At 41.6% G+C, this 21,248-nt stretch overlaps 1 protein-coding gene across 1 annotated transcript in view; it reads right to left on the reverse strand.

Moving 5' to 3' along the window:
• Nucleotides 1–21,248, reverse strand: part of ptprq (protein tyrosine phosphatase receptor type Q) — a 39,628-nt gene that overhangs the window by 7,155 nt on the left and 11,225 nt on the right. The window contains exons 19-56 of the mRNA XM_065956644.1: nt 20,080–20,191; nt 19,353–19,461; nt 18,319–18,433; nt 17,389–17,458; nt 17,072–17,271; nt 16,687–16,915; nt 16,463–16,591; nt 16,209–16,355; nt 15,896–16,059; nt 14,861–15,362; nt 14,571–14,732; nt 14,275–14,454; nt 14,074–14,181; nt 13,614–13,895; nt 12,183–12,464; nt 11,637–11,757; nt 11,456–11,560; nt 11,130–11,277; nt 10,382–10,553; nt 8,707–9,027; nt 8,347–8,622; nt 8,106–8,257; nt 7,194–7,335; nt 5,975–6,250; nt 5,499–5,870; nt 4,873–4,982; nt 4,571–4,757; nt 4,211–4,449; nt 3,982–4,051; nt 3,484–3,642; nt 3,108–3,248; nt 2,957–3,047; nt 2,791–2,864; nt 2,565–2,664; nt 2,283–2,411; nt 1,119–1,163; nt 299–325; nt 72–153 (exon numbers count right to left, since the gene is read on the reverse strand). Coding sequence (XP_065812716.1) covers nt 72–153; nt 299–325; nt 1,119–1,163; nt 2,283–2,411; nt 2,565–2,664; nt 2,791–2,864; nt 2,957–3,047; nt 3,108–3,248; nt 3,484–3,642; nt 3,982–4,051; nt 4,211–4,449; nt 4,571–4,757; nt 4,873–4,982; nt 5,499–5,870; nt 5,975–6,250; nt 7,194–7,335; nt 8,106–8,257; nt 8,347–8,622; nt 8,707–9,027; nt 10,382–10,553; nt 11,130–11,277; nt 11,456–11,560; nt 11,637–11,757; nt 12,183–12,464; nt 13,614–13,895; nt 14,074–14,181; nt 14,275–14,454; nt 14,571–14,732; nt 14,861–15,362; nt 15,896–16,059; nt 16,209–16,355; nt 16,463–16,591; nt 16,687–16,915; nt 17,072–17,271; nt 17,389–17,458; nt 18,319–18,433; nt 19,353–19,461; nt 20,080–20,191 — 6,330 coding nt within the window. The remainder of the gene's footprint in view (nt 1–71; nt 154–298; nt 326–1,118; nt 1,164–2,282; nt 2,412–2,564; nt 2,665–2,790; nt 2,865–2,956; nt 3,048–3,107; nt 3,249–3,483; nt 3,643–3,981; nt 4,052–4,210; nt 4,450–4,570; nt 4,758–4,872; nt 4,983–5,498; nt 5,871–5,974; nt 6,251–7,193; nt 7,336–8,105; nt 8,258–8,346; nt 8,623–8,706; nt 9,028–10,381; nt 10,554–11,129; nt 11,278–11,455; nt 11,561–11,636; nt 11,758–12,182; nt 12,465–13,613; nt 13,896–14,073; nt 14,182–14,274; nt 14,455–14,570; nt 14,733–14,860; nt 15,363–15,895; nt 16,060–16,208; nt 16,356–16,462; nt 16,592–16,686; nt 16,916–17,071; nt 17,272–17,388; nt 17,459–18,318; nt 18,434–19,352; nt 19,462–20,079; nt 20,192–21,248) is intronic.

A 21,248-nucleotide genomic window follows, 5' to 3' on the forward strand; every position in this document is an offset into this window, starting at 1 on the left:
ATTCTATGGAATTGTCTATTCTTTTTTCTCTACTGTGATCTTTGATTAACAGGTTACAGGCCAACACTTACAGCAAACTCTTCCAGGAACTTGGAATTGTCATTGTTACAAAGATCCTCTACATGCTGCAGAAAAGACTTCTTGTTCACAGGCCTGTCCGAGAAACACAGAGAACATGAGACACAGAGACAGAACTCTACAACAAAACGTTTTTAAGGTTACAACATGTAACAATAATGTGCAGGTTGCAGCTTCTGTGTGCGAGCATGTTCACGTTATTTCATGCAGGATGACTTACTTCAATGATTTCCGGTAGCTGAGCAACCTGCACAATAAAAGACAACGAGCATTAAACAAGATAAACAAATGAAGTCAATAATCACAGTCCACACTGTGGATATTCTGTCAGTGACAGATTGAGTGATTCGTTTTGCAAAGAATGTACGTTAAACCAAAGTGGGTTTAAAGAGTTTAAGTTTTCTTTGGCCATTTTTGTCTTTATTTGATATGACAGCTGAAGAGAGACGGGCAATGTCGGGAGGAGAGAGTGTGGAGTGACATGCAGCAAAGGGCCAAGGTCGGATTTGAACCAACGCTCGCTGTGCTGAGGACTGTAGCCTCCATGCATGTTCAACTGTTTGTAATCATATCCACTAGATTAAATACGAACACTGACTTTGATGTTTCATTCTAATGGAATAATTTGACGTCAGCAAACTTGAGTGAGTCATACGGCTTCCCCCTCCCGACTCTTTTCTTTACATTCCTGAGGACTTGTAGCTACGCAGATCCTTAGCCAGTGATAAAGCGTGCTGTTGGTGTTCCCTAAGATAGCTGAGCCTTCCAAGCAATTTCAAGATAGTGAGTGGGTAAACAAATTAAAATGGTCTCAAGGAGAGGAGTGTGAGCACAGCTCCGCTACCTCCGCCAGTGATGTAGGAAGAGTAAAAATACTGATGTTCCCGATTCTTTCAGTCCATTTCAACCAAAGGTTTGATAAACAACACAGATGGAGGGTATACGCTTAAATAGATAACATTAAGTGGCACACAGAGCGACGTATAAAAGATGGAAAGCATAAAGTGATGCACACACAGAGGCCAAAAAGATCAACTTACTGGATCACATAAATCTCTTTCCGCCTAAAGAAGAAGGAAGAATACCTGGTGAGAGAAAAGTGCTTAGTGAGAGAAAAACAAAGCCAAGGCAGGTCAATGCAAAAGTTTTTTGTGCATGAAAAGATATTTGAAATGTGGCAAGTAAGAAGAAGAGTGTTACATTAACATTGTGTTAAGACAGGTGGTATGTACAGTATTAATGTGAACTAAAAAGACAAGTGAAGCAGCTTAAATGTGAGCACAACATGCTATTGTGAAAAACCAACAAGCTTTGCTCTGAGATAAGTGAAACAGAGCACAAATTATCTAATAGACACAGATAAATATTTGCCCAAGCAGGGAGCTTTTACAGAAAAGAGATAAGGGAGAGCTATCCGACGAGAGGACACACTTTTATTTGGTGCTTCACATCTTATTCTCTCTCTTGTGGGTTTTATGGTTTTAATGAATCCATTTCCAGACACATTTCACACCTACATGGACCCCTCTATTTTTAGTTTGTTTTCATGTTTTGTCATTATGAGGCTAATCTTCAGAAGTGGGGGAAGGAGGGTTTCAGAAGGCTTTATATAATCACTGGGTGATCCATCATATTGTACTGAATGTAATACCATGGTGGTGAATAAAAATACAACATTTCTCTAATGCTCATATTAAAAGATGTTCTTTTCTGTAGTTCCTACATTATCTTATTCATAAGGAGGGGGCTTCTTAAAACCAAAACTAACACTGACATTCCCTTTGCATCTTGCTGTAGTGGTTGTTGCACCTGTTAACAGTTCAACGGCTTGTGCATAAAAAAAGAACAAAAGGTGTGACACTGACTTTATATGAGAGAGGATGGTTGGGGAGATGTAGACAGGATGTCTGTTCTGCAGAGAACTGAATAAACTATAAAGCTTCAATGATGCTGTTTTGTTCTACAGTGCTGCTGCTTCTATTTTCTGCACTAACTACAACTCGAAAAGATGTCGCGCTGTCACGGTGTGCACATCAAGTTGGCTGCAGAAGAGAGACAATATATTTTCTTTCTATGCGAATAAGATTCCGTCTGGAGCAGCAAAATCAATGTAAGCTGCTCCAAGTTTTGGCAGCCAAAAACCGTGTGTGTGTGTGTTATTTTTCATGAAGTTACACACTTTAAGATGAAAGTAAAACACACACCGGTTGAGTTTTTCTTGTTTCAGCTCCAGATCTGCCACAGCGATCAGCTGATCCAGTTTACACTTGGTCTCTATGATCTCAGCCTCTCTGGGTGAGTAGGTACCACCCTCTTTCTTGCGCTGATGGATCCTGACGTGCCAATAAAGCATAATGATGAATTACAAGGTTCATAAAAAAATGTTAATAATTAGAAAAAAGATGTTAGATTTTTGGATAACTTTGAAATGCAAGTGTATATTTGTACTTAATGTAATGTAATAATGTTGTCTGATCCTATCTTACTTGACTGAGCCACAGATGATCATGATGAGTAAAACAGATAAGAAGAAGGAGAGCAGAACCCCCAGAATGATCTGCTCATCTCTGGTCAGCCATCCATCCACTACAAAGAGCGGGGAGAAATAGACAACACAACACAGACAAAGATCAACCAAAGCTGATAAAACAAAGTAAACAGGTTATTTTCTTACTTTTTAATGTAGAGTAAGACAGGGTTGAATATAAATACCTGCAGTTTTGACATGCTCAGAGTACTCAGAATCTGTGGATTGGCCATTGATGTTTGTTCCTCTAAACTTAAACCTGATTAAAAAAAAACAATCTAGTGTCAGCATGATAATATGATACATACATGCACAACATTTTATAGGTTGTTGAGTGTGTGGTGCACTCACACATAGACTGTGTTTGGCTTCAGAGGTCCATTGCACAAATTGTCAGTGTTGTTCTCCTTCAAGCAGTCATCATTCCCTCCGATCACGTACGCTCCTGACGTAGTTTGATTGAATCTCACTTGAGGCCGGACGTCTCTGGACACTCTGTGACCGGCTCTGTCGTGTGTATCCGGGTGTGATGCCCCGTCCCTCAGTAAACACGGCGGGTTGGGGAAGCCCTTGTCAGTCAGGTATGGGGCAGGACGGAGAAAGAAAGCATTCTTCCAGTTGGTCAGGTTCAGCATGTCCTTCACTGTGACGAGAGGGGAGTAAGATAAGGAAGGTATCGCACGGGGGAGTGATTCAAATTTACGCTGACGTTAAGCCCTTTGGCTTTTGCTCATTTTGTGTCAATCTTAGAACGGATAACGTACTGTAAGACAAGTTTCTGCTTGAGGCCTTGAAGCAAAAAAAAACAAAACACAACCAATACCCAAAGTGTGTTCAACTAAAAAGCGATAGCTGTCAATGTTTTTGAAGAGTCATACCCCCTGACTCGGCTACGATGACCTGGATTTTTGTGATTGGTCCATTGTCGTCACTATAGAAACAGGCAGGCATGCGGATGGTGATACTCCTGTGGGTTACCATAGCAACCCCTCCATGGCCCAGCACTGCCTGGGGTCTTTGGGTTGGCTTGGCCGGTGCTAGAAAACACGCACGTGTGAACACAGAGGAGCACGCACACACGCATTAAAAAACACACACACACACACACACAGGAACACACACACACAGAGGATATTATATGAAGACATTATGTGTAAAGATGCGCCTTTTGGTTTGTTGCATTTACAAAAACCTGAGAAGAAATACCTGCACATCCCACAGCACACATCTGGTTAAAACTGAGCTACTCTTGCTGTGTCAGAGAAAGCCTACACGCTGCTGTTCTGTTAAAAAGTCTTTTACTATTGGACACTGTTGTCACAAGAAAGAGAAAAACAACATGGTTGCATAATGGGGGACACAAAAGAGACTCTTACCTTTGATCCCTGTGGTGATCTGGACGTGCGGGCTCGGTGGGCTTCTACCTGCCCCGTTCTTTGCTGAAATCTACAAACAGGAACAAACAACCAAACAGGAGTCAATTTATATAAAAAAAAAAGGCCAAAGGTTGTAAGGTTGATTCTTCTGCACCTTTAGCTGTGCAGCCACTTAGAGTAAATCTGAATGTGCATGCCTGTATGTGTGTGATTTGTGCATGTTCTTCACCTGTATACTGTAGCTGTGTCCTCCCTTCAGGCCCTCTATGACTCCAGTAAGCATGTTTTGATCTCTCTGGGTGATGTTAAGGCTGGTGTTCTTCACCAGCCGGCCCTTTTCATAGATATACACAAAGTAGTCTGTTATGTTTCCATTGGGCTCCTCTGGAGGGGCAAAAGTCACCTTCACACGGTTCACTTCCTCTGGGATAACCGATAAGATCACATTCTTGGGAGGGTCTTTGGGTTCTGGGTAAAGAGTAGAAATGATACAAGACAAAAAAATTGAAGTGTTTTAGATTTTTTTTGGTCAGAGTTACACGTTGGAAGCAGCAGCTGGAGGTGCTACAGCATTTAAATGTCTTCCTACCTTCCTCCAGTGTTTGAAACTCAATCGGTCCGATGGCCTTCCCGTCCCCAGCGGCGTGCTCCAGGGGACCAGTGAAGGCAGTGATAGTGACATAGTAACGAGTGAAAGCGGTTAAGTTAGTCACAACGACGGTCATCAACTCTCCCGGAGCTCGAACCGTTGAGATGTTCAAATCAGAACCCTCAACCTGGTAACACATTTGAGTTCAGGGAAAGAATTAGTATTAAGTGAGCAAGAGTCGGAGCAATTGCATATTGACTACTTTTGGGTGCATGTCCGGGGAAAAAAAACAAAAACTTCACCTGCACGAGATATGAGGTCGGTCCAGAGAGAACAGCTGGAGTGTCCCACTCAATGCGAAGGCTGTTGGAGGTGCGAGTCACTTTCAGGTCACGAGGAGGGTCATCAGGGTCTGAGGGGGGAAGAGAGGACAAACACAGAATGGTTATGAGTGCTCTGCAGAATCTATAGATGCTTTAATGAAGAGGGCAAAAACACATCTGTTTAGACAGGTGTTTGGTTAATTATCAACGTCTTTTTAATAAACTCAACATTTCACTTTAAATTGTATCTGGCAACCCTTTCTTTTTCTTTTTTTTAAAATGCACTTATGTTTTATCGGAGTAAAGCACTTTGTGACTTTTATCTGTAAAAACAAAATATATATTAATTATTTTTTAAATTAAATGTGCTTTTAGAAGAAATAATCTGTTTAAATAACACATGTTGTATTACTAAATTAAATGATCTAATATTCATCAAACAATCGGCCTTCATTTTAAGATATTCCTCCAGCGTCCAAGTGAAAGTACCAAAGACTTCACTGCATATTTTGAAATACCAGGAGAGGTCAGACACAGTCAGACTAACCAGCAGGTCTCCCCTGGCAACAGAAAGAAAGGTCATATCACCACTGCCATGTTCTTACTTCCAGCCAGGGTGCGTGCATAGTTCCAGTTAGTATATTCTCCAACCCCAGCGTTGGTCACAGCTGCCACTTTAAAGCGGTAGTATCTGTATTTAGCCAGCGATTGAAGTGTGACGCTGTGGTTCTCTTCTGTGCCATCCGAAGCGTTCGACGACACCGAGGACTCAGAGTCCACGCAGTCTGGGGTCAGTTCGTCCTCTGGGTCTGGCTGTGCAGTAGTCAGCATGTTTGGTTCACAAACAGTGGAAAGCAGCTGTGCAATGATGTGGTACTCTTTCAGCAGGCCTGGAATAGAGAGCGGCGGCGCCCACCAAAGTGTCACATTGTTTGTTGTGATCTGAGAGACGGTGAGGAAGCGAGGGGCAGCAGGGGCTGTAAAGGTAGAAAAAGAGGATTGATTTGAGTGTTTTTTTCTTCATTAATTTTTATTAGAAATTAGAACCCAACATGCTGCACATTATATTAGACCTGCTGACCTGATTCAGAAAGAGTGGCGGCAGTACAGTTTACACTGTCTCCAGGTCCGGCAGAGTTCACTGCAGTCACTGTGAGTGCATACTCCTGGTCTGGCAAAAGCCCCATCACGGTGTACTCTGGTATGGGAGCCTGGTGTGTGTAGGACTGTGAGTCTACCTCCAGAAGAATCTCATAAAAAAGAATCTGCCCATTAGGTTTGGCTGGAGGTTCCCAAGACAGCTGAACTGAATCCCAGCTGACACCGGAGCAAGACAGGTTACCCACAGCGTCAGACACTGAACACAGAGAAGTGATTCTAGCATTAGCTTTATTATTCTGCATACTTACAGTCGCTTTAGGAGAAGAAAACTAACTTTCATTTTAGTATTTCACTTTATTTCATCATGAACAAATAGTCTTTGCACACAAAAAGGCAAATGAGCAGAATGTAGACAATTTTACTGATTTGTAATATGTCTTAAATTATTATTATTATTATTTTTTTACTAACAATCACTACCACCTTTTATTTACTTTTGATTGCATAGCCAGGAATTCTGCAATAATCACCAGCTGCAACTGAGATAACATGAGCCTTGTCTAGCTCCATACTGATGAGTTTTAACAATGACATAAAGATGTGCTTTTGAACAAAAGACTCAAACTTAACTTCTCTGGCTCAGATTGTAGAATTAAAAACAATGATGTTTTTCTTTTTTTAAATAAGATGTTTTCAACATTGTCATCTATTTTTTAGTTTGCATCCTTTGTGAAAGGAGCAGAACTTACTGGATGTGTGGCGCTATTACCAAAACACAAGCATCAGGAAATGTGTAATAGGATGCCTTTATTTGAATCAGGTTGAAGTAACAGCCATAAACTTTGTTTTTAAAAAGATGACTTTATCAGTTTTTAATTTTGCTCGTACTCTGCTGGAAACATTTGAACTCGGGCATAACAGGCTGAGTGGTTGGCTGAGTGCTTTTGGAGATTACTGTGGCTAAAATGAGTCCAGACATTTTATTCATCATTATGGGACGCTGTCAGGTCCACTTTTGTGTTTTTTTTTTTCTTATTTTCTTTTTCAAGATATCTTAGAAAGAAATAGGCAGTCGATATATAAAAGGGTTATGACATTGATTTGAAAAATACTTTTGGTTTGTAAGACAATCAATTTTGAATCACAAATGTTGAGCACCTCAATGACATTGGTTGTCCAGCAGAAGTTGTTTACGTTACCTGACTCATTAGTTTTGAAGGTCACTGGGCTGCTGAACTGATTCCCATGGCCCACCCTGGTGTAACTGTAAACACTGATCTCATAGGAGCTATGAGGCCTGAAGCCTGATAGATACTCTGTTGTTGAAGGACCTGAGGAATTCTATATTTGTGCACACAAACACACACACACACACACACACACACACACACACACACACACACACACACACACACACACACACACGGATAAAAATGCCACATAGGACAGTAGTTAAAAACTTTTTCTGCCGGGCCGATTTTGCCCTCCCAACTGTCACTATACACAGCAACACATATTGACACACACTAGACACACTGTCAACAAGTGCTCTGCTAACAAATTCATATATTTTTTTAATATTACCATAAACATTGGCTGCAAAAAGTACAGAATGGCAGTTCAGTTTGTGACAACAAAATGAACAAACTAATAAGCAACTTTTCAGGAGGAAGTTAATTAAATGTGATTCTGCACCATGAAACTTCTAAATGTGTGATGTCTGGTATTAATGCAGTTTCAGCCTTACATTCACCTGGAAGTCCTCTGACAAAATTTGCCCTGCTTTTTGTGAGAGGACTCACGATAAGTGAAAAACGTTTGTTTTCACTTGTCATAACCCTGGGCCACCCCTAGGGGTCCCACGCCCCACTTAGGGAATCACCGAGATTAAATCATCCAGCGGTGATTCATTGAGTCGATAACATCTTATTGTATCAGCACACATGTGTGTGTGTGTGTAATAATACTGCTGAGTGGTATTTGAGGTGTGAAATTAGAGCTACCCTCTGTGTGGCAGTGTGTACTCTTACTGAGTGGGGCTCTGGAGAGTGTGACGGTGTGTGCGCTGGTATTATTGTGGAGTAGCTTTTGGTGTGTGAAATTAACGTTACCCTGTGTGTGACAGTGTGTGTGATGAGGTCTCGGATCCTGAAGCCGTACTGTATCACCACTCCATTGGGCTCCAGGGGCAGCTCCCAGCTCAGCCACACAGAGACGGCAGTGTGGTTGTAAATAGTCAGGTTACGAGGAGGGGACATGGGGCCTGAAAGGTAGAGGAAGAACGTGTATTTAAAAAAATTACTTGCATGCATAAATACCATCTCAGTAGGATCTTCATCTTCAAAAACAAACCTCCTTCATCAGTGTGCAGCTGCAGCAGCAGGTTAGGCCCTGAGCCTTTGCGAGTTGCAGCAGTGATAGTGAGATTATAAGCGGTGTATGGCAGTAGGTCGGTAAGAATGGACATGGTGCTGGGGGTTTGGGTTGTGTTGGATCCTCCTGGGCCAATGAGAGTGAGGGTATACTCAGTTATCTCGCCGTTGGCCTCCAGAGGGCGCTTCCAGACCACTCTGATAGAGGAGGATGACAGATTCCTGGTGGATACCAGCAATGGAGCAGAACTAGGAACTGAAGAACATACAGACATGTCAGTATCAAAACAAGTTAAAGAATGATACACCATCGGATGACGTATGTTGTTGATAAACTCACTATCATCGTCTGTTCTCAGGTCCATTGTGCTGGTATGGTTGTAGGCAGGGCCAGCACCAGTTGCAGGGGTAACAGTGAACACATAAGGGAAATACTTCCTGAGTCTGGTGAATAGGAAGACAGTGTCAGTCGTGGTATGCTTGATGGTCTTGTTGACAGCCGGGGCCCCTTGGACGGATACGTTTGGGATGATGCCGGCCTCCTGTAAGGTGAGCAGGTAGTAGGGACGGCCATTGGGCTCAAGGGGAGGGTCCCAGCTGACGATGATGGCCGTGGAGCTGAAGATCTGAGCCGACAGATTTTTGACCGAGTCGCTTGGCACTGAAAAGGAAGACAAGTAAAACCAACGTTACTAATATTAAACCCAAGTGACAACGCCGGTTAAAAGCCTATTATGAGTATGTAAATTAGGAAAGCAATCAACCAACACACTCTTGACACTTTAGGGGAAATGAACAGCACACCAGTCATCATCATTATCTGTCATAACCATTGGCAGCATGGTTGTGATTAACAAAACACAAACAACAGCACATCAAGTAGAACAATAAGGCATGGCATTAATTCAGCAAAAAAAGCAATGTGAAACAGTACAGTAAACAGTCATAAAAACAACATCAAGGACATTTAAGAGCTCCTTCAGAGACAGGTAGAATAATATGAAGAGAAACTTTTTACATCAGGGAAGAAAGCAGTTGAAGAGAAAATACTCAGCCTGTTCATTGTCTTGGTGTCTCCAAAAATAACACATGGTAAACAAGGTAGAAAAAGGGGGAGATGAAGGGAAAAGGGGAGGTAAAAAAATGATGAATGAGTGGATGTGAGGGGCCGGGTGTGTGTGGGGGTCTGAGGCCCAGGGGAGTGAACCCCCCCGCTGGGCTTGGCAGAACGAGAGAGACAAGGTGTCCTGGAGCTCCGATACTTGGCTGAGAGTTGAGCAGCTAGCTAGAGCACAGGCAGAGATACAGAGTCAGTATGACAAGTAATCATTCAGAGACAGAGAATACTTCACAAGCAAAATGTCGACAAGAAGAACTCAAAACTAAAATCAACAGACAAATATGTGACAAAGTCTGTGGCAGCTGTCTGCACCATTTTTCCCAAAATCACATAAAAAGAGATAAGCTTTATGTTCACTTCACTTTTTACTCTGAGGATGCAAAAAGCATGACTAAATATATCAGACTATTCAAATTTGAGTTTCCATTGTAACAATACAATTTCTGCTTTTATTCTGTCACAAAATAACCTTTCTCAATGAGCATGAAGCTTTTTTAATTGTTCTGTATGACATGATACAATGGTTCTGCCCTTTCTTTCTTTCTCTTTCCCCCTCTCTCTTTTGATTGATTTATCTGAACGTTCATCATGCATCGTAAAATGAAACACAAACTGGCTGTCTTTGATGCAAAGTGTCAGAGGCCAGTTGGACAGACGGACTGTTTTCTCCTTTAACTAGCAGGCTGAAAGCTACATCGTCTTTATGTAATTTTTTAGTAGGAAGTTAAAGAGTTTTGAAAAAAGTGTGCAGACGTGTGACCAGCGAGACTCTGAGTCACTGTGTGCAGTAATCCTCTCTGTGTGTTGTAATTATATGCAGCACTTAATTGTTATGTCTATTTCTTTGAACTCATTTCTAAAACTGTATGTAGGTGTGTGTGATTGAATGACTGACCGTCCTCCGGTAAGAAGATGATTATCGGATCACTCCGGACCCCTCCGTCCCCCTGCACGGTGCTGGAGGTCATCCACAGGGAGTAGTTTGTGCCCCCAACCAGCCGGGTCAGAGTGTAGGAGAGGGCTGAACCAGGAGAGGCCGGGGCAGGTAATGTGGAAACAGGAACTCTCTGCAGATAAAAAAAAGACTCTTAAGGTAACTCTTACTCTTTAAATTAGAGCAGTATTCATTTTTTTATACTGAGAGGTTACATATGAATGGATAACCAAACAATTTCAGGTGTTAGTCTACCAAAAGCATTTAAGATTTCGTCCTCTAAGTAATTTAGATATGTTAGAGCAGTACTGATATTTTGATCCTATGGAATCTGCACAACAAAACAGCCACCATTATCTATTTATTGAATGTTTTAGCAATTAGCTTTGACTAACTCATAGCTTTTTAATTAACTTTTTACATATTCATCAGGTTTAACTGACAAATGGCAGTCGTACATCCTCTCCTTTTAGCTCTGTTTTGGTATTAATCATCTTCCCTGGTTTTTAAATACTTCCACATATGTGCCTCTTTCTACTTTGATGTGAACTATTTAAAAAAATAAAATAAAATGATTGGCCAATCTTGACAAGTTTCTCTGGAAGAAGAGATGTTGAATCTCAATTTAACCAATTTATCAAAATACAGATATTTTAAATCATAATACAAAATTGATTAGTACAGGTTCATTCAGCCGTATGTGACTCACCTGCATATTCACAGTGTTGTTATCAGAGTAGAAAATAGTGTAAAGTACAACGATGCCATTGGGTTCAGTGGGTGGATGCCACAGCAAGGTGACGGAGGAGGCGGTCACATTTACAAAAGTCACATTCTGCGGGGGGTCAAATGGTTCTGCAAGTAAGGAGGCAAAGACAGAAAGGACACAGACAAACATTCAGACAAGTTAGAAAAAAATCTAAATATTTTGTATGTGAGGACGATGAAGCTGTCTGTCAAAACTGTTTCACCGAGCATCAAACACCTGCGTCAGTGGTGGTAAAGCTGATGTAGATCAGTACCCCTCCGTCTCCTAGCCTGGTCCAGCTGGACACAGAGGCGTTGTAGAGGCTCTGTGAGTCTACGTTTATAACCACAGATGTCTGAGTTACATTCTGCCACAGCTCAGTTGTTTCATTCCTGACAAAGAGAGAAAGCATGCTGTGATGTCTTTTATTTTCTTTTTTTGCAGAGATGGTCAAATTGTGATACTCACCAAACTCTGACAATGTAGTAGAGTACTTTTGAATTGGCTTCAGGTGGCGGTTGCCATGACAATTCTACCTCATAGTCTGACAACTTTGTGGCCCGGAGGAACTGAGGTGGCGTGTCTGGAGCTGAGATTGCAGGAGAAAGACTTTCCAGTAACACAAAGCAGACCGTAGACTGACTTTTTAAATAGAAACTGAAGTGATGAGTGTTTTTTTAATATATTTGCACCGGGCAAATAAGAACCTCAGTCTCAGGACCGAGCCAGAGGGAATACTGCGCTGAAAAGAAAGACTGTTTAGTTTTAATGACTCTGTTGTTTGCACTGCTCAGTCCTGATGGAAGACACGAGTGCCAGGCGGCGACAAAAACCTGTTATGTAACACTGTTAAGCATGAGCTGAAACAGAGAAATGTAAGTGAGGAGGAAACGAGGAGAGAAAAAGTCAGATTTAATCAGACACCCTTGAGCTCAGCAATGATGTAACCATGCAGGGTGCTGCAACTAAAACTCAAAAACCCTCCCTTTTCCATTCCCCTCCTCTCTCTCTCACCATCCTCCAGTGTGGTGATGTTGAGCGGCTCGCTGCTGTAGTTCCCGGGCCCGACACGTGTGTGCGTTTGCACCGTGACGCGGTAGTGTGCGTACTTCCTCAGGTGTGTGATGTGGAGGCTGTTGGTTGGTGAGGTGAAGTTCAAGTAGTGACTTGAATTCCAAAGCTCCAGGCTGTAGTGGGTAATCACTCCGTTAGGTAGCAGAGGGGGCTGCCAGGTTATGTTCACCTCGCTGGGACTGACCGACTCGTAAGCCACACCATAAGGAGGACTGCCGGGGACTGGAAAAGAAAACAGACCAAATATGCACTTTAAAAATCTGCTCTTTTCACCATGTTCACATGTCAGCCATCTCCGTCAGGCATTATGATCACACAGGGAAGCTGAAATGTTGTTCTACTGTATTCCAGGTGTGCAAGTCATATGAAAATAGTGAATCTGTCTTATTGTTACGTATTCAACCTTTGTAATGTGATCAGTAACTTAAAATACTGAATAGTGAAAACAGCGCTTTTTAAAGGTATAACATCTTTTTTTGGGACTGATCAGCTCATTACAGCTATCTCAAGTCGGGAGCGTGCCTATGTTCCCACATTTCTAAAGTTTTTCTCAAAATTAGTCCTTTTTCATAAATTTGTATCAGTTAAAGTTAGAGTAACTTACCCTAACCCTTACCCTATCCTGTGGGAATATAGGGCCTAATTTTGAGAAAATTCTTAGAAATGTGGGAACATAGGGCTGTGGGAACATAGGGCTGTGGGAACATAGGGCTGTGGGACCATAGGGCTGTGGGAACATAGGGCTGTGGGAACATAGGGCTGACCCCCTTAAAGTCAACAGCTAATCTTAGCAATGAACCAATGCTAGCTTCCAATTAGTTAGTTTAATCTTTTTTTTTCACCTGTCACAGATGTTCAATCAAGCTAACAATATATCAATAACTTAAATATCTACTGTTAGAAACCAGTAAAGGTCGGTAAACAACCACTTCCTGACATGCATTAGCATTTGTTAATGCTGTTGTACATAACGCAATCGGTAAGGCTTGATTTTATTGCTAACTCTAAAGTTAACTAGCTAACAGTAATTGTAGGTAGACATGGATTGAATTCTGATGTTAGCTGATTCTTCTCTGTCAAATCTCAAGCAAATATGTTGTCTTATCTGAAAATAGGGTGCAATTTCCAATTTCTAATAAAAAGGCATGCCCTTTAATGATAAAAATGTATCAGGTTCCCAACATTTATATGATTTACAACCTTCAACACAGCAAACACCACTTTATAGCAGCATTTGAGCAGCATTCCCCCCCTGATCGTGATGTCACAGGGGAATGGATGCCACGTGAACACAGTGAATGGATGTCGTCACTACATGTTTTTTTCAAAATGTGTGTTTTGGCCAAGGTGGGTGCATATCCGTCAACGTACCGTCCTCTCCGGACAGCAGGTATAATATTTCTGATGTCTGGTTGCCGTGGCCGTAGCGCGTGTACGCCCTCACAGATACGTTGTAGTGTGAGAACGGCTTCAGGTCGATCAGAGTGACCGTGTTAGAGGTCGTGTTCATCAACGCGGAGTAGGACTCGTTCTCATACATGACCTCATAATATTGGATCACTCCGTTGGCTTTCTCAGGTGAGGACCAGGTCAATGTAGCGGTGGAGGGGCTGGTGTCATCCACCATGAGGTCCACGGGAGGGGAGTCGGGCTCTGAACGAGGGTTAAAAATGAATAATTTAGTTATTTTTCATTGAATTATATGACTGGATTGATAGGTAATTGAAAAACACGTATCTGTAAGCACACTGTGTCACTATTTATGTTTTTCGACACTACAATTTTCTTTTTATGGCACTATTTATCATCTGTGTTTGAGTTGAGCACATACCATCCTCTAAGGTGTAAACAAAGATGTCGTCTTCCTCAGACAGAGAGCTCTCTCCGACAGCTGTAGACGCAGCTACACGTAGCTTATAACCAGTATATTTGTCCAGATCTATCAGTCACAGACGGTTTACATGAGTATCACACTTGTATCATAACAAATATCACAATGACTGCCTAGACGTGTGCAGCGAAAGGCGTTTACCTGTTATCAGTATGCTGGTGGTGTCAGAAACCCACTGCAGGGCTTGATTACTGCGCAGGTTGAGGCCATAGACAGCGTAATGTGTGATCAGCCCATTGGGGTTAAGAGGTGGCACCCAGGTCACTAGTATGGATGTGGAGCTGATGTTTTGATAAGACACTTCCAGCACCGAGCTAGGGACTAAACAACACACACAGTATGAAAAAAAATCGAAAAATGGATAGTCACATTTCAAGGGCTTGTCATAGTTTTTCTATTTTAGTTGTCGCGTTTTTTAGCGACATGTGACCACCCACCCTGCTCCCTTGTCTTCTCAGTAATGTCCCTCGCAGGACCTTCTCCCACAGTGGTAGACGCAGTGACCCTGAATGTGTACTCAGTGAAGGGATTCAGATCTGCCACCAGGTAAGACAGCTCCTCAGACAGAACGTCCATCACCTCCTCTCTCACTGTCACGCCTACAGCATTCATGCAAACACAAATGGTTATAGAAGACATAGTATGCACACACACAGGAATCATACAATTTAAAAATCCTTCCATCGGGGCTTAAGAGAAGCGGTGTTTAGTGTTAGTGCTCTCCCACCTGTGCTACCAGAGGCTGCTGCAATGCGTGTTGAAAAGTGTCCTGTTATGGATGCATCATGTGTGGATATGCGGAGCTGGCCCGGGGTCAGAGCCAATTGTGAGGAGTCTGAGGTCATATCCTGAGAATTTGATTGCTTTGTAAGCCAGGGTGGAAGTGAAGCAGGTGGCACAGATGTAAAAGAAAATGCAGCAGTCACTACGGTAGATTGAATATCTTCGCTGTTAGCGGCTAAAGAAGTGACTGAAGTGATGCTGGAATCATCAGAGATCATGGAGTCAGCAGCTGGTTGATCTTCAGTGTTAGTAATGTGGTCGGCGCTTCTTAGCCAGAAACGTGTGAAAGCGGAAGCAGTAACCGCGGTGGGCAGTCTGCGAGCTGAAAGAGTTGCTGTAAAAGTCGGCGCGGACGTCATCTCACTGAGCTCGGCGTTCCTCTTACGCCTTGGATTGTTCGGGACATCAGGAGGTTGGGTATCATCCTCATACATACCAGTTGCGTTCTGAAGGAAGAAAAGTTGTATTAACGTTCTGTCTGCTGATTTTGATTCCTTCTGATTGGGTGCAGTGTAAAGCGCACTCAATACTTTTGACTCATCAGCCCCTTAAAACAATGTCGAGTTGAATCAGTGGACATCAGTGGACAAGGCTTGCGGGTTGCATTTAGATGGAGGCTGTTTTTTTTTAATGGAGCCTCTAACTTTAGAATTCTTCTTTTAGCATTTAAAGGGAAGTGGAAACAGCAGTAGTGTAGTGAAGGCTAATGTAATCCATGAGGTCATTGGCTACAAATGCTTGCTAAAACAAGCTGTGGGTGAGAAAACGGCAAAGCACCGTTAAGCAGTATATTTCTTTATTAGGTTGTTGGAGTGTTTGATTAAAATCATAGTGAAAAGGCTGTTCAAACATCAATCAAGAGAGTGTGATCAATGCCCCCGAAAATGTGTATATGTACAGTAATGATTTTGATTAACATGGAGGCTCTGGCATGGTTGCTATGTATTACATTTGCCAAGTACAATCATGTATGGCTTACCATTTCTGAGGTGAGGGTTATATGCTGCAGCAGGACCTCCTCAGCCAGCACCTGCAATTTGTACTGGGTGATGCGACCGTTGGGCTCGGCAGGGCTTTTCCAACTCACACGGATAGAAACTGAATCCTCAGCCACCGCCTTCAACTCCTGCACTGCACTTGGTGCTACACACAAACAGACAAGATAGACTCATACTTAAAACAAAGCAAACACACACTCAAAAAAAATACCGTGGATATTGTTTCCTTTCGACAGCTAGTTGTAAAACCAAAAAAGAAATGGGGTAGTGACATAACTCTAAGAATGGTCTCACCTTCAGGGGGTGTAATTACATCCTGCTCAGCTGCTGGACCCACCTCTCCAGCAGCTTTTGCTCGGACAGCCACCGTATAGCTTGTGTAGGGGGTCAAACCAGTAAAAGAAAACTGCATGTCTCCTGTGCTGTTTTCATACAAATATCCTGTGGTGAAAACAAAAGAGTATGTAATGCTTGGCTGTGAATAAAGGCAGAGTAAGAGACGGTTGATAAAGGCATTTGAGTTGGTCTGAGAGATTGTTAACAATTACCTGTAGGTCCATAAAGGTAGAGCATGTAGCTAAATTTCCCTGTAATGATGCTGGGAGAGCTCCAGGACACAGAGATTGATCTGGATGTCATAGTCAATATATTCAAGTTTTGTGGCGGGTCTTCTGGGGCTGCCGTACAAAAAAAATATTTAAAAAAAATTAACTTGTATGCAGTAAATCAAATAACACAAAAAAAATTGCTGTCATGCTTCTTTTTTCCATACCTGATTCTGGCATGCGAACCATAGTGGAGGCTATCTGTCCCTCTCCGTCAGAGGTGAAGGCAGACACCTCGAAGAGATACGCAGTGTAAGGTCGTAGCTGGTCGACTCCCACTGATATGGGGACACTCCAGGAGGCTGCAGGGGGTACAGCTGAGTGGGTGATGGGGGATGATGGCGCTGTTATCTCAAAGGGACTGGGAGTTGCACGGGAAAGGATGTCTGCTGCATCCTAAACATTCACGACCATACAGGACATACACATGGAGAAAAAGTACATGAGACAACAATGTAGTTTCTACTCTGCCTTGGTAGCATCTATGGTTTCTTAAAAAAAAAGAACTACAGAAATAGAATGACGACAGAGGGCAACAGTATAATGAAGTACGTTGCAGTGTGGAAGTGCTCCGGTCATGATGTCCTCTGCATTGACCTCCAATGTACGGACCGTCTGCCCAGTACGGGCGTGTTTAGCCTTGACAGCAAACTTTGTGATAAGGCCGTTGATGCGGTGTGGTAGGAACCAGGTTACCATGACGTTGGTGTGGTTTTGAGCGAATGCTGTCAAGTTGGTCACCAAACCAGGAGCTGCAGGAGGTTCAAACATAGATAAATGTACATACAACCTCAAAAACTGAATCTGTAAAAAATGTATTTTCTTATATATCATTATGCAAGTGTTTGGCCATGCGTGTTTATACCCACGGGACTCAGCTGTCTTTATGTACAAAGACTTGCTGAAGGCCCCGATTCCAGCTGGAGAAATGGCTGCTACCTAAAGGGAGCGAGAGAGAAAAAAAATTATTAAAAAGACAAACTTATTTTTTAGGACTGATATTTGTTTCAGAATACATTGAAGGGATTTTTACTGCTAAGACTATAAAAGATAACTTTGATCGTGTGTTAGGTATTTGTAGCCTGTGATGACTTTAATAATGAACTCAGCTTTGCACAGGGTTTACTGAGCCACAAACACTCACTAAGGTGTGATGCAGTAATTCGATACTTGACACAGAAACACACAGAAACACACAATAGAGTAGGGCAGTTATGATAACAATGTGTGTGTCGCTCTCAGAGTCCATTTGTATGAAGGTCAGTGTGGGTTAATGAATTCTGAAAACTAATAAGCACGATCACATTCAAGCTCAGTGACAACAGACAGTGGAAAGAGCCAGGGCTGATCCATAGATCTGTTTACCTGATGAATAATGCAATCAAGATCAATTACCAGTATTCAGCCGGATCGAGAGAAAAGTCTTGTCCTGTTGGATCTGAGTTAGTGAGCCACATTCACATGATAATACAGGAGGCACGTTTCCAGAGACACTGAGGTATATGTACAGCATGCATTCCAATATTTAACTTCACGTGTCTACACTCACATCCAGTAATATTCAATGAATTTGGTCTTTTATGTATTTGTTTATGGAGTATCCCATCAGGGAATACAACCTAAACGCCTGTTGTTTTCCTATATATAAAGCTATCATTGGTTAATCGTATGTTGTATCCTTTGTTTTCAGTTTTTGTTTAAACTCTCTGTTGTGTTTTGTGACGTCCAGAATTTTCTGTTTGGTTTTCATTTTTACAAGAATTCAAGTTTTTTTTAATCTTGCATTTGAACGTTCTAACCTCAATGTGGTAAGTTGAACCCGAGGTGAAGTCAGTGAGCAGGGTCTCTGGTATGTCCAGGTACTTGGTCACCTGTGTGAAGGTGGGATCAGGATAGGGACACACCTCCTTGTACCTAAAGCAGGAAACCATTTTTTTTAAGATCATCATCTTCAAACTCACATCATGCATTAATGAACAGTTTGGGGCTGAATGAGAGACTCTGCTTCTACTCCATTAAATTCACTTGGTAAATATTGCAATGTTGGCATATTTAGCGATTCTTTGTTGTTAATGCCGTTTCTTATTAATGAGGATTTTCTCATTCAGTTCTAAAAATCTGCTATTCTTGCAATTCTTTGATAAAAGAATGTTTTTACTAATTAATCTCCCCCATACTTAATAGGATAGAAAACTAAAATCGCCACCCAGATCTACTACAATCAAAATCCAGCTAACACATTAAAGCACCAGTGAGCTGTAAAAGGGGCCACATGGCATTACAAGTAATTTTCCTCTTACTTCTGCTACATTTAGCTGGAAATTCTTCTGTACTTTTACTTTAACCCACTGTGAGGGTTTTTAACAGGTTATAAAACTAAACTCTGTATGACCTACAAAAGGAACAAGACACATGTTTTACAGTAATGCTAGTAACCGCTGACAGTGTGTCACTGCCAGATAAGTGAGTTACAGCACACATAGAAGACGTAGAACATGATACATTTAAGTGTTAAAGACAGCAGTAGGATTTTCTCACGATATAATTCAACTTTTGCATGTACAAGATATTATCAGCAAAGAGATAAGAAACACCAGTTTGTTTACGAGGGTCACAAAACTAACAAAATATGAAAGCTGACAGGAGCTTTATTTAAGATTCAGGATGTCGGTAGGCAATAATTTGTTCTGAATTTTTCTATGACTATTTTATTAGTAAATTAAATGATCTGAATACTTTTTTTCGGTCTTGAAAAATGTATCATCTTCGGAGTCATTCCTCATGTTTTAGCAATACAACAACCCACGACAAGTTTTCCAAGAAGATGAATTACCTGATGACATATCCGTCGATATTTTTCGCATCAGATGGCATCGTCCAGGAGAGCAGGATACCGTTAGAACCAACAGCCTCTCCTTCAAGACTTGAAGGTGGACCAGGGACTGGAGGAACAGAGGGGACATGTGTGAGGAAGAGAGTTAGGAAGTAAGTGTCTTTTCTCATCCAGTCTTTTCACTCTTTTCATTTTCTTCATCAACATCAACACATTATTGTCCATCACAGTAAAAATACGATATGTGATATCAAACTTTTGTTTACCAAAACCAACAGAACACAGAATCAGTTTAAGGATATTCTCGATGCCCTTGTAAGAGTGATCATCAGGGCGTGTATGTGTGTGTGTGGTTGTGAGTAAGTGTGTGATTTCGGCCGATCTCTGATGAACAAGGCCTTACACAGCAGTGGCATTTCACTGACATTCACTGCAGACCCATTCATCCTGCGGTTCAAAAGCCCAGGTTTAAGTTACCTTAGAGGAATTAAACAGAGAAGAGAGGACACACACACACACACACACACACGCACACACAAACATGGACACGCACACACATGCACACACACACACATCTACTGTACTAATTTCTGTCCCTGAGTGTTCGGTCATGTGTTCTTCGGAGGAGTGAGTTAAACAGCAGAGGGCAGAAGAGAACCTGCCGAAACTTTGACACCAAAAAACAAACCCAGCAAAACCAAAGAATGTGAGCATGTGCATTTCTCACCGCTCTCATTGGTATTGATCATGCGGCTGACTCCAGGGCTGATGACTGAAGACGAGGATACTGTGACTGTTGCAGTGTATTGTGTGCCTGGACTCACACTCACCACATCAGCCTGTGAAAAACAGCAAAACATACACGCACCCTGTCACAACATACACACATAATGTCGTTGGTAATTTACTCTAGAAAAGTGGTTCCAAACCTTTTTTTTTCTGATATACCACAACTATAACTCCTTATCCAGTTGTGAGTGTGTGTCTAGATGGTAGATCATTTTAAAGACATGTTAATCTTTGTTTTTAGGTGGGTTTTTTTATAGGTTTGTTCATGTTTCCATTAATCATTTTAGCTTTAAGCAGGAGCTGTATTTCTTTTAGTTATTCCTTACATTCAACTCAGTTTCTAATTTCTGTGAACCATTACCTTAAATTTTTAAAACCTTGCTCTCACAGTTTCAGTATGGTGATTGGCTTGTTGGGGTGAATCCTGTGCGTTTTAGTTTCTGTAGTTCATTTTTAGGTAGTACAACAGAGATAAGAAAGGTCATTTATCGCTCGGGGTTGGACTCACCAGTGTCCCCACGATACGATATTATCGCGATACTCGAGACACGATACGATTTTTATTGCGATTCTTGACATTTTTGCGATACGCTGAGACTTGCGATACAATATATTGCGATTAAGCTTTTTCACTGCACATTATGTCCACTACACTAAACTAAATCAACATAATAAACATAAAACTCTCAATCTGTTCATCTCACTTCCGTCTTTTTATTAGTATTTCAGTCTAATTGAACTTGAACATTCATTATTAACAATGCAACTTGTTCAAAATGAAATGTGCAACCCCCTTCAGCAGTTAAAAATTAAAAAAGCATGTCTAAAATATCATATTAAAAATATCGATACTTAGCGACCATGAGAAAATAAAAACACACAAAATATTAACGATACTATACTGTATCGATTTTTTTTTACACAACCTCTATTTACCGCACTCTGACTTTTGAATGATTCTTGAATTAAACAAATGCAACAGGATGTAAATAATTTCAAAGCTTGATCCAAATACATGACACTCTTAACAATTTACCATTCCTTGTTTTGCCATCTCTCATTTGTTTATGCTTCTTTTTGCATCCAGTCTGAAGCCTGAAGGCACTG

This window comes from Labrus bergylta, chromosome 7 (assembly GCF_963930695.1).
Source record: "Labrus bergylta chromosome 7, fLabBer1.1, whole genome shotgun sequence".
NCBI lineage: Eukaryota > Metazoa > Chordata > Actinopteri > Labriformes > Labridae > Labrus > Labrus bergylta.